General features: G+C 38.4%; 1 protein-coding gene and 1 pseudogene across 1 annotated transcript in view; both read right to left on the bottom strand.

Annotated features, from left to right (window-relative positions):
• SLC39A9 (solute carrier family 39 member 9) overlaps positions 1 to 12,191 on the bottom strand; it is a 75,398-nt gene that overhangs the window by 10,502 nt on the left and 52,705 nt on the right. Inside the window, exon 3 of the mRNA XM_007942322.2 lies at positions 2,107 to 2,304. Coding sequence (XP_007940513.1) covers positions 2,107 to 2,304 — 198 coding nt within the window. The remainder of the gene's footprint in view (positions 1 to 2,106; positions 2,305 to 12,191) is intronic.
• On the bottom strand, positions 6,994 to 7,568 carry LOC103198200 (annotated as a pseudogene).

The raw sequence follows: 12,191 nt of genomic DNA, 5'->3' as shown, positions 1-12,191 counted from the left end.
GCCCAGTCACACACGGCACCTAACACCACCAGGACAGGATTCGGCCCAGGTCACATACGGCACCCAGCACTACTGGGACAGGACTCGGCCCAGGATCACATATGGCACCTAACACCACCAGGAAAGGACTGGGCCCAGGGTCACACACGGCACCCAACACCACCAGGACAGGACTCGGCCCAGGGTCACATACGGCACATACGGCACCTAACACTACCAGGACAGGATTCGGCCCAGGATCACATACAGCACCCAGCACTACCAGGACAGGACTCGGCCCAGGGTCACACACGGCACCTAACACCACCAGGACAGGACTTGGCCCAGGGTCACACACGGCACCTAACACCACCAGGACAGCATTTGGCTCAGGTCACATACGGCATCCAACACCACCAGGACAGGACTCGGCCCAGGATCACACACATTGCTCTTCTTTGTATCTCTTTAATCTCCTATAATCTGCAACATTTCCTCTGCCTTTGTCTTTCATGACACTGGTATTTTTGAAGAGTAAATTTGCCTCCCCACATCTTTTTTGTCTTTTTATTTTTAAAGAATGATCCTTCCTCTTGGGTTTGTCTTATGTTTTCTTAGATTATACATTCTCAGCCAGAATACTACAAACAATGGGAGAATGTACCATCAATACTACACTGAGATATGATTTCTCACCTATCAGATAGGTAATGCTCGAATCATTTCTTTAAGAAGGATCAGCACAAGGCTGGTCCCTATGAGGTAGAGGTTAAAGATGTCCCAAATGTCCAGCTTTTCCAAACTGCTGTGCCACTCCATCATCTCTGACATCAGCTCCTCCTCCTCCCCTCAGTACTCTCCCTCCTGTCTTAGGGTTCTGTATTTTACTGTAACATCTCACATAACTCACAAACTAACAAGAAAATGGCTTACACGGTTGTAGACGCTGGCAAGTCCCAAATCCATGGGTCAGGCATCAGTCTGGAGGATTCTCCTCACTCACACGGTTGTAGGGGCTGATGAACCCAAACTGGCAAGTGAGATGACGACTGGCTGCTGTCTCAAGCCCCCCAAACCAGGGATGAGATGATACTCATCCAGGGCAAGAGAGGGAACTCTGCCAGAGCACTCACATGTTTATCCTCAAAGAAACTGAGGGTGGTGACTGGAGTCACACCTTCTGGCAAGGCACACCCCACCCTAATCCTGCATTATCAACACAACAGATAACTCAGCCCAAAATGGGACCATAACCACAGGCTCAGAGGCTAGGATTTATAATATATCACAGACTGACTGGAGGACTATGGCTGGAAGGACCGTATTAAGCAATTCACTGCAATGTAGTAAAAATGCAAAAGCTCGACAGTACATTCTATTGGCAAAGCTATGGTGAAACAGGCATTTTCCCATATTGCTGGAGGGAATGCACAGTGGTAATCTGTAATAAATATTAGGTATTTGGCAATATCACAATTAGCATCAGTATGCTTTCTGCTTTTGGTGAGGTTGAGTAAGCTCCTGTGAGACCAACCTTGTTGAAGGTAGCAACTATAAACTCTGGACATATTTGAAAAATCACTACCAAAAGGTTCTATAAGAGTTAGCAAAAGCAAGCAGGTTCTGGAGTACCGTAGGTTCTACTACTTTGAGCAGTCAGTGTTCTGTGGAGCAGCTAAAACTCTTATAGAAAACTCAGAAAAACCAGTGGACAGAGTTCATGACAAATGCAGCCACTGAAAAGTGAGAGGAGACGCCTAGGAAACAGCCAGAGAAAGGCAGTCCCAAATTTTGCCCAAGTCTCTGGCTGCCCAAGTCTCCGCCTAAATCACGTTCATGCAGGCAGATTCCAAGCAGCTTCAGTAGAGAAAAGAACTCAACTGAGATTTGAGCAGCTGCCTCAAAGACAAAGTTTACAGTTAGAGCCAAACCAAGTTACTTAAGACAGACAAATAAAAAGTAAAAATCTAAAAACTGACACTCTCTGAAGGAATCTAATAGAACTCAGAGGTAACATTCACAAGGTCTAGGCTATAACTCAAATTAACACCATTAGTGAGGCGATCATTTGTGACTTTCAAAACTGCAAAGTAACTGCATTGCCCAGAAAGCCTTGGAGCCACTCACCATCAGTAGGATGTACATGGGAGCTGCCAATCTGGTCCACTAGCAACATGAAAACGAAGCCCAGCACGAGGGAAACACCAATGTAGGCATGCAGCTGCGTGTGGTCGTGACTGTGCTCATGTTCGTGGGCAACTGGTATTTCTGCTGCTTTGTCTGATGCAATCACATTCTGTGTTTCACTCACTTGGTGGTGCTTTCCTAGAGCAAAACAAATCATAAAGAGAAAATGTTTTTCCCCTTAAAACATTTTTACATAGAAACTTCCATTCTTTTGGAGTTCAATCTCTAGCTGACTGCAAAGACATCCACTTCCTATAATGTAATCCAGCCAATCATTAACATCTTCAAGTTAAAGTTCATGATGCAATAATCCCTAAGTGTCTTCTGTTTTTGGCATATGTACCATCTAACTATTCTTCTGCACACCTGGGAAGTGGTAGCAAATTACTCAGTAAGAAAGCAGATACATTCCCAAGAGACATCATCCCCAAATCCTTCCTAGCTGAGAAATTCGTATCAATCTTACCAGAAGCTACAGTAAGTTTTATTCTGGTGAAAATAGGAAATTGAAGAGCAATAACAATGATACTAATTATAATAAAATTCATTTAGTTTTCACCTAGATTGATAGGAAAATTGCAAGGAAAAAAAAAAAAGAACAAATTGAATATAAAATTTTTAGCATTGAAACTATCAGGGAATCCAGTGTATTTAAAGAACTCCGACAACTCAACAACAAAAAGACAAACCACCCAATCAAAAAATGAGCAAAGGAACTGAATAGACATTTTACCAAATAAGATATATAAATGGCCAATAAGCACATGAAAGATGCTCAATGTCATTAATTATTAGGGCAATGTAAATTAAACCACAATAAGATTACCACTTCACCTCACTAGGATATGAACAACAGGAAAATGGAAAACAAATATTGGCAAGGATATGGAGAAATTGGGACCTTCATCCCTTGCTAGTGGGATTACAAAATGGTGTGGGAATTGTGGGAAGTTTGGCAGCTCCCCAGGAAGTTAAATGAAGAACTACCATATGACCCAGCAATTCCACACCTCTGTGGATTACCACTTCACCTCACTAGGATATGAACAACAGGAAAATGGAAAATAAATATTGGCAAGGATATGGAGAAATTGGGACCTTCATCCCTTGCTAGTGGGATTACAAAATGGTGTGGGAATTGTGGGAAGTTTGGCAGCTCCCCAGGAAGTTAAATGAAGAACTACCATGTGACCCAGCAATTCCACACCTCTGTGGAATTCCACCCAAAGAAACTGGAAGTAGGGATTCAAACAGAAACTTATATACCAGTGTTCTTTGCAGCATTATTTACAATAGCCAAAGGGTACAAAGGGAGCTCTGGTAGCATAGTGGCTAAGCCACTTGATTGCTAACCAGAAGGCTGGTGGTTCAAACCCACCAGCCACTCCCCGGAAGGAAGGTTGGGCAATCCTACTTCCGTAGTGATACTGCCTCGGAAACCCAAGGAGGGGTCGCCATGAGTCAGGGCTGACTCAATGGCACATAACAACAACAACAACAACAAAGGGTACAAACAACCCACGTGTCTATCAACAGATGAATGGATAAAGAAATAGTACATCTATCCAATGGGATATTATTTAGAAATATAAAGAGAAAGAAGTTCTTATACATACCATGGCATGGATGAACCTTGAAAACAAACTGACTGAAATAAGCCAGACACAAAAGCAAACACAAATATTGTATGATCCCACTTGCATGAAATAATTAGAATAGGCAAACACATAGAGATCGTGTGGGTATAAGGATCAGGCAGGAGGGGAAAGTACTGGTTAAGGGCACTGAGTTTTTGTTAAGGGTGATGAAAAATCTGGAAACCAATAGCGGCGATAGTTGTACAACACGGTGAGTGTAATGAATGCCAATGAATTGAACACGTGAAAACGGTTGAAACGTCAGATGCTTTACTATGTATTTCACCATAATAAAATAAAATTTTGAAAAATCAGGGAGCAATCAACTAAAAATTGAAAGGGCAGGGCAGTTTAAAAGAGGCATCTTCACCAGCCTAAAGTCAGTCCTAGAACTAAGATTGCTGGGAGGCTCTGAATTACAGTAAATTATACTGGGCCAAGTGATGTTACTAGTTTATGTTCACATATTTGACACTCAGAATTTCATATAAATGGAAGTGTACATACAGTAAGCACTATTTTGTGTAAGTTATCTTTTGCTCAGCATAATGTTTTTGAGATTTATGCCTTGCATGTATCAGTAATTTACTTCTCCTCTTCAGTAGTGTTCCATAGTGTGGCTGTACCAAAGTTTATCTACTCACCTGATGGACATTTGGGTTGTTTCCAGTTTTGTTCTAAATACAGCTGCTATGGGCATTCAGGTACAAGTCTTTATGTAGACATGTTTTCTTTTCCTTTGAGTACATAACTAGGAGTGGAATTGATAGGTTTATGTATATTTAATCTTGTCAAACTGTTTTCCAAAGTGGCTGTACCATTTTATACACCCAACAGTTACATCTGAGACTTGTAGTTGTTCCATATCATTATCAACATTTGATATTATGGGCTTTTAAATTTTAACCATTTCTACATACATGATCATGTCATTTGGCAAATAGATAATTTGACTTCTTGTTCCCAAACATTGTTTTTTATTCTTTTCTTGGCATTATCTAAGTGCCAAGGTAGGGATGATATCTGTAGGGTTTTCAAATATACCCTTTATCAGGCTAAAGAAAGTTCCTTCTTTCCTAATTTGCTGAGGATTTTTCATGAATGGAAAAACAATTTTGCCAAATGCTTTTGTGAACCTATTATATACAGATGATCAAATGATTTTGTACACTATTATTATAGTAAATTACATTGATTTTGGGGATATTAATCAACCTTGCTTTGCATTCCTGGAATAAATGTCATTTAGTTATATATTACTGGGTTCAATTTGCTAATATTTGGTAAGGAACTGCTGTGTATACATTTATAAGGGATATATGCCTATAACTTTCTTTTCTTAAAATGCCTATCTGGATTACAGTGACTTCTTAAAATAGATTGGTAATTATTCCCTCCTCTATTTTTTGAAAATTTATGTATGATTGGTAATATTCATTCCTTAAACATTTGATAGGAATCACCAGTGAAGCCATCTGGCTCTGAATTTTTTTGAAGAAAATATTTTTTTAATAAAAATTCAATTTTTTTAATAGATAAAGTGCTATTCATTTTACCCATTTCTTTTTGAGTGAACTTTTTTATATTAGTGTCTTTCAAGGAAACTTGTCCACTTCATCTAAACTTTTTAGTTTACTGGCCTTAATCTGGATAGTTTATATCGCTATGTCTTTAAGACCACTGATCCTTTCTTCTGCCATAGCTAATCTGCTGTAATTATATTAATGAATTTTCCATTTCAGATAGTATATTTCTCAGCTCTATTTTGGTTTATTTATTTATAGCTTTCATTTATTTCCTCACTATGTTTATGTTTTCCTTTAAATTATAACATATTTATAATAATTATTTTAAATCCCTTGCTTTCTAATTCTCTAATTTCTACCATTGCCAGGTTAGTTTCTGTAGACTGATTTTTCTCCTGGTTATGGGTCACATTCCTGGTTCTTCAGGCATCTAGTAATTTTTGAACGGCCTAAAATTTTCTGAATGTATGTGGATACTATGAATGTTAAACTGATGCATATTTGGATTTTGCCATCTTCAAGTGCTGAAGTTTGTTCTGGAAAGCAGGTACTTGTGGATCAGTTTGCTCTCATTCTAGGATTGTTAAAGCTTTGTTAGAACAGGTTTAGAATAGCTCTGCCTCTAGGACAGGTTTCACTTACAGCTAAAATGTGACCTTTATGAGAGCTCTACTGAATGTCACATATATTAATGAGATCTCTTTTCTGCAGTTATAGGAATCAAATTATCTTCCAGCCCTGGTGAACTCTGAAATTGCTCAATATCTAGCTCCCTGGCAGCTGTTCTTCTACCCAACTTTGTAGAGTTTTACTTTACATTTACATAAAATAGTATTCAGTGAAGATTCAAGGGGGCACCAAAGCAGATCTCTGTAACTCTTTTTCCAAATAGCTTCCTCTCCTCTGGTACTCATGCCTCTCACATTCCATCCACCTTGGCCTCCCCAAGGTACTGCCTCCAGGTGAAATCTGGGATGATCATAGATTCATTTGTTTCTTTTCTCTCACAGATCATATTGTTTGATGTCTGAAAACAGTTGTCTCATGTATTTCGTCCAGTTTTTTTCAAGTTGTTTATGGTAGAAGGACAAATTCTATACCAATTATTCTTTCATAGGCAGCAGTGGAGTCCTAAGCTGAAGATATTAAAGAAAGATTTTGAAATCAGAATTCCCTAAGGTATGCAAGGAAAAACATATTTATCCTAAACTGAGTAGTTGATTAAGGATTTTTTTTTTTTAAGTTGTGACATACAAAACAAAAAAATTGCAAGTTTATAAACTCAAGGTAAATCAGTACTGAATTAATGATATGAACACAAATATGTAGGATGGAATAAAGATAGTAATTATAACCTAAAAGTATCACAAATGCAAATAACTAAAACATTAGACTTCTAATGAAATTGCTGACAATTTCTGAATTATTATTAAATTATTAAAGGCTATCAGTAAGGACAGATATTGCTAGAAAGACTTGGATTCCTTTTAGGAAGGCAAAACTGTTGTGCACTAATATAGATAACGTGACCAATAGGAAATTATTATTATTATTTTTTTTTTATTGCAAAAACAAATTTTAATTTTTAATCTTTAGTTTGATTTAAACATTGCTTTTAGTATGATGCCGACACCAGCTGTGCAGAAAGGGCTCTGGAGAGATGTTCATAGCAGCACACACCTGCAGCTCTTCTTCGGTTCTGGAGGCTCCAGGGCAGCCAATATTGCTTCATCAAATACACTCTTTAGGCCTTTCTGTGTAAGTGCAGAACACTCCACATATTTGACAGGCTTCAGGTCACGGGCCAGCTTTTCAGCAGTCTCTGGGGTGATAGGCTTCTGTTTGTTCTTGGCAAGTTTCTCAATAGTAGAAGGGTTGTCTCTGAGATCAATTTGGGTCCCAACAAGCAAGAAAGGAGTCTTTGGACAGTGGTGAGTTATCTCAGGTACCCACTTTTCTTTCACATTTTCAAATGAGGATGGAGAGACCACTGAAAAACAGACTAGAAATACATCTGTCTGTGGATAACTCAGCGGTCGTAATCTGTCATAATCTCTTGCCCTGCAGTATCAAAAAGTCCAAGAGTATATGGCTCTCCCCTGATCATAACTGTGACTGCATAGTTGTCAAAAACAGTCGGTACATATTCAGATGGAAATCTGTTTGTTGTATAGGATATCAGGAGACATGTTTTACCAATGGCACCATCACCCACAACAACACACTTAATTGTCTGCATTGCTGAAATAGTTTTGTATCCACTTTAAATATTTCAAATTCAATGCTGACCTCAGCTTCTCCGCCAGGGCGTTGGCAGCACTGCTCGGGGTCTCCTCAACTCAGGAAATTATTATTAAAACCAGTCTACGGCTGCCTGTACAGTGGTAAGTGGCAGGTATCAAAGGTACAATAGATCCCAATGTTCTCTCAACCATTTCACCACCCTCCCCCCTTTACAGAATTCCTCTTTCCTTCTTCCATTTCATGTAGTTTGGGTGTGGCTCCTCTATCCCCCAACACACACACACCATCCACAAGGTTGTCCAAATGCCCCAAATTTGGCCAGAAGAGCTCCTGGCCACACTGACTGACTCAAGGATGGGTATGGGACTCAGGCTAGATTGATGAGAACCCTCCCTAGGACTTTTCTGATTGAGTGAATCAACGCCCATGGAAGTAGCAGTCAAGAAATCAAATAACATATTGAGAATATCTGTTGTAAAAGATGTCTTTACAGTGTTTAAAAGCAGAGATGTTACTTTGAGGGCTAAGGTGCACCTGACCCAAGCCATGGTATTTGCAAATGCCTCTTATATATGCAAAAGCTAGACAGTGAATAAGGAAGACTGAAGAAGAATTGATGCCTTTGAATGACAGTGTTGGCAAATACTAAATATAGCATGGAGCTCTGGTAGTGTAGTGCCTAAGGCACTTGATTGCTAACCAGAAGGCTGGTGGTTCAAACCCACCAGCCACTCCTCGGAAGGAAGGTTGGGCAATCTACTTCCATAGTGATACCACCTCAGAAACCCAAGGAGGGGTTGCTATTAGTCGGATCCGACTCGATGGCACATAACACCACCACCACCACCAGAAGAAGGAGCTCTGGTGGTGCAGTTAAAAACATTCAGCTGGTAACAAAAAGGTTGGTGGTTTGAACCCACCAGCTGCTCTGTGGGAGAAAGATAAAGCAGTTTAGTTTGCTTATGTAAAGACTTACAGCCTTGGGAACCCTATGGGGCAGTTTGACTCTGTTCTTTGGGATTGCTATGAGTTGGAATCAACTCAATGACAGTGGATTTGGTTTGGTTTTGGCCAGAACGAACAATTCTGTCTTGGAAGAAGTATAGCCAGAAGTATAGCCTTGCTCCTTAGAAGCAAGGATGGTGAGATTTCATCTCACATACTTCGGACATGTTATCAGGAGGGACTAGTCCCTGGAGAAGTATATCATGCTTGGTCAAGTAGAGGGTTAGTGAAAAACAGAAAGATCTTTCAACAAGATGGCCTGACACAGAGGCTACAACAATGGGCTCAAACACAGCAACAATTGTGAGGATGCGGCAGGACTGGGCAGTGTTTCGTTCTGTTGTTCACAGGGTCACCATGATTCAGAACCAAATCAAGGCACCTAACAATAACAAGATCCTTCCATATTTTATCCCAACAATGCTTTCTTATCAAAGTGATTTTGGAAGGTACTTATCAAAGTACCTTTTTTGGTACTGTCTTCAGAGTCAAGTTTAATGATCATAAGACAATCTGTCTTACTACTCTGTAGTAGCACCAACTTTTGATCCAAAATAGTACTGAGTGAATCAATCACTTATCTTATTAAGTAGCCTGGCACTGGACAAATTTTACATTTCCTAAAACCAAAATTACTTTCAAAGAGAGTTCTGCTGCCACTGGTGATGTTCATTGTGTGCTGCATGCTCTGATAAAAGAATTCCAACATATTTTGAGGAGTCACTTATACAAGTATGTAACTTCCTCAAGTTACCACTTTGAAGGAGATAGCACTTATTTTGATGTAGGATTCTTACAAGTAAGTAAAATATCAACAACAACACTAAATATTGCTTGAAATAAATGGGCTGTTGACTGGGGCTTAGAAATACTGATAAAAGAGCCAGATGCTTATCATTAAGTGAAATTTAACTCTATGTAAAAACATGAAATCCTTATTGGAATAGATGCAATAACATTATTGGTTTTATCTGCTAGAATTAGCACCCCTTCCCCAAAAAAAACTTTCATCATGAGTCATAATCACATGACAAGTAGCAAAGTTAATGTACAAATTAGTAATGGGATTCAGACATTCAATATTCATACACTTATCCTTCCTTCTGCTTTACAACGTGAAACGCAGCCAAGCAAAAACAGATCTCAAAAATCAGCTTTTTAATCAAAATATACTGATTCACAAAAGATCTTTTAGGTTGTTATGTGTGTTTTACTTTGGGCACTGATTGGTAAATCATTAGCTGAGACCCGTCCCATGTCACACTCTGCTGCAAAGTACATAATAAACCAATGCTATTATTAGATACTGCACATCAGACATGTTTCTCATGCCACTAACGGCATTAATAGACAGTGTTCAGCAAATCATAATGGGCTCGATTCGCTCCCTAGCTACTCACACAGGAATCCTTCAGTAAGTTCCATCAGGAGGGTATGTAACTTTGCTATCTCACAGACATAGCCAGTAAATAAAATGTAAAAAAGCCAATTTACCCTTTGAAGTGATTAGTTGACTTATTTTTAGAGTAACATGTACTACTACAAAACAGGAAAAAGTACTGGCTGAATTAAATCTTCAGATAATCTGGCTTTTTTTCTTTTTTTTTAATAGGAAATCCTCGATTTTGATATATTTTTTTATTGCTTTATAACATCTTAACTTCTATTCATATGTATAGCTACTATATGCTTTTTTTTTTTCTTTTTCTTTTCCCTTTTGCACTTTGTGTGTGTTTTCTGTAACAAGAGCAGAGTCGCTCTGAGTTAATTACAATGTGTTCTCTTTCTTGTGCAAAAGAGAAAATCTGATCATGGTCAAATGTATGAAGATGACACATTTTAAAGGGAGCTTAATGAATTCTGGATCAAAATATTATTGTGTTTGTAAAAGAAAAATCTGTTGTAAGTTAGGCAACAGATTTCTTTAGCAGATAAATACTGCATTGGTGATTTGAAATTCCTTGCAATGTGCACTATCCAGCAGAATGTCATTAAGAGTGTAGGTTTTGGAGAAAGACTGCCGGTGTTCAAATCCTGGTCTGGAAACTTACTAGGCAAGTTACTCAATCTCTTTGTGGTTCAATTTCCTCATCTACAAAATAGTATCCACCTCAGAGGGTTGTTGTGAGGACTAAATTAGATAATACGTGAATAGCTGTGCACAATATCTGGTATATGCTAACTGCTCACTAAATGTTCAGCAACATAGTTACATATCAAACAGAATTCATTTGAGAGACTTATTTTTAAACATTTTATGTTAAATACATGGTCTGAAAATCTGGTAAGAGATACAATACTGAGAGATAAAACAATGTTGATAGGGGAAAGCAGAGATTAAACATTTAACAAACAAAATAAGAGGTAGAGAGGTAGATCTTATTAGTCCACAGCCATTCAAGTTTCAGAACCCTGAAAAGTAAAATGTAATAAGAGTCTGAAAGGGCTCTACTTTCATTAATTAATGATGGGGCAAAAATTAATTAAATGTAATAATGGACTTAACACCATTTTCATTTAAATGAAGGAGTCCTGGTGGCACTGTGGTTAAAGCATTGGGCTGCTAACCAAAAGGCTGGCAGTTCAAACCCACCAGCTGCTCTGTGGGAGAAAGACAGGACAATCTGCTTCCATAAAGACTTATGGCCTTGGAAACCCTATAGGGGTTGCTATGAGTCAGAATCAATTTGATGGCACTGGGCTTTTTTGTTTAAATGAAGGGCAAATCTGATATGTTGCATTCTTGAAGTAGTGGTAAAAAAAATCAATAGGATAAATCTGTAGTTGAACTATTCCTGTAACAGCTGTTTTGACAACTGTCCAGACAATTATGAATGTGTCCATCTTATTTAATTTAGGTCGTTGGCTCAGTAGTCTGCCTTCCTAAACATACCTATTCTAGCATTTCAAAGCATTGTGGTAGATTTAAATTTTTGTTCCACAGTGAATAAGCACTGTAGCATTCAATAAGCTTTGAAGTTCTTAAAATCCTTGCTTCTAAAGAAAGATAGTTTTCTCACATGAAAGCTGATTGCACCTCATTTCAGTGACTTCAGAGCAATAATTGTAGAAGAGCATGAGAGATTCCTTTTTATACTGATTATTTTTAACAATGATTATTAAAGTGTTACAACACTCAGTGGCATATGGAATACTGAGCTCCGAACAAATATCTGTTACCATAATTATACGACCCACAAAAGAAGTAAACATCATAGGCTGTAGTAACATGTAAGCAAACTCCTTGGAATTTGGAGAAATGTTGGGTTAATATACAATAAAGAAAGAGAATAAGAGAGGGAGAAGGAGAAAGGAGGAGAGGGAAGAAAGAGAAACGATAAAATTATAGAAACTGAAGTAATATGACTAAACTTACCAGTACTAAAAGATGTGGGAAATTTGGAGACATCTTAAGTTCAAAGCCATTATCATCGTTGAGCTACCTCAAAAAATAGAGTGTGATATTAATATTCCGCTTTTTTAAAAAAACAACAGGGACTTCTGGTGCTGGTCAGGAGTAAGCTCTCTACAGCTTCAATTGCTCACTGATTATAATTAAAAACTGTGGACAAAAGTTCATGGATAGGCTCAGGTACAGCAAGGATTGTGGTAC

This window comes from Orycteropus afer, unplaced genomic scaffold (genome assembly GCF_000298275.1).
Source record: "Orycteropus afer afer isolate SDZICR_OR568_19922 unplaced genomic scaffold, OryAfe1.0 scaffold00088, whole genome shotgun sequence".
NCBI lineage: Eukaryota > Metazoa > Chordata > Mammalia > Tubulidentata > Orycteropodidae > Orycteropus > Orycteropus afer.
Note: the sequence above shows the minus strand (reverse complement) of the source record. Positions and strands in the feature narration are given on the sequence as shown.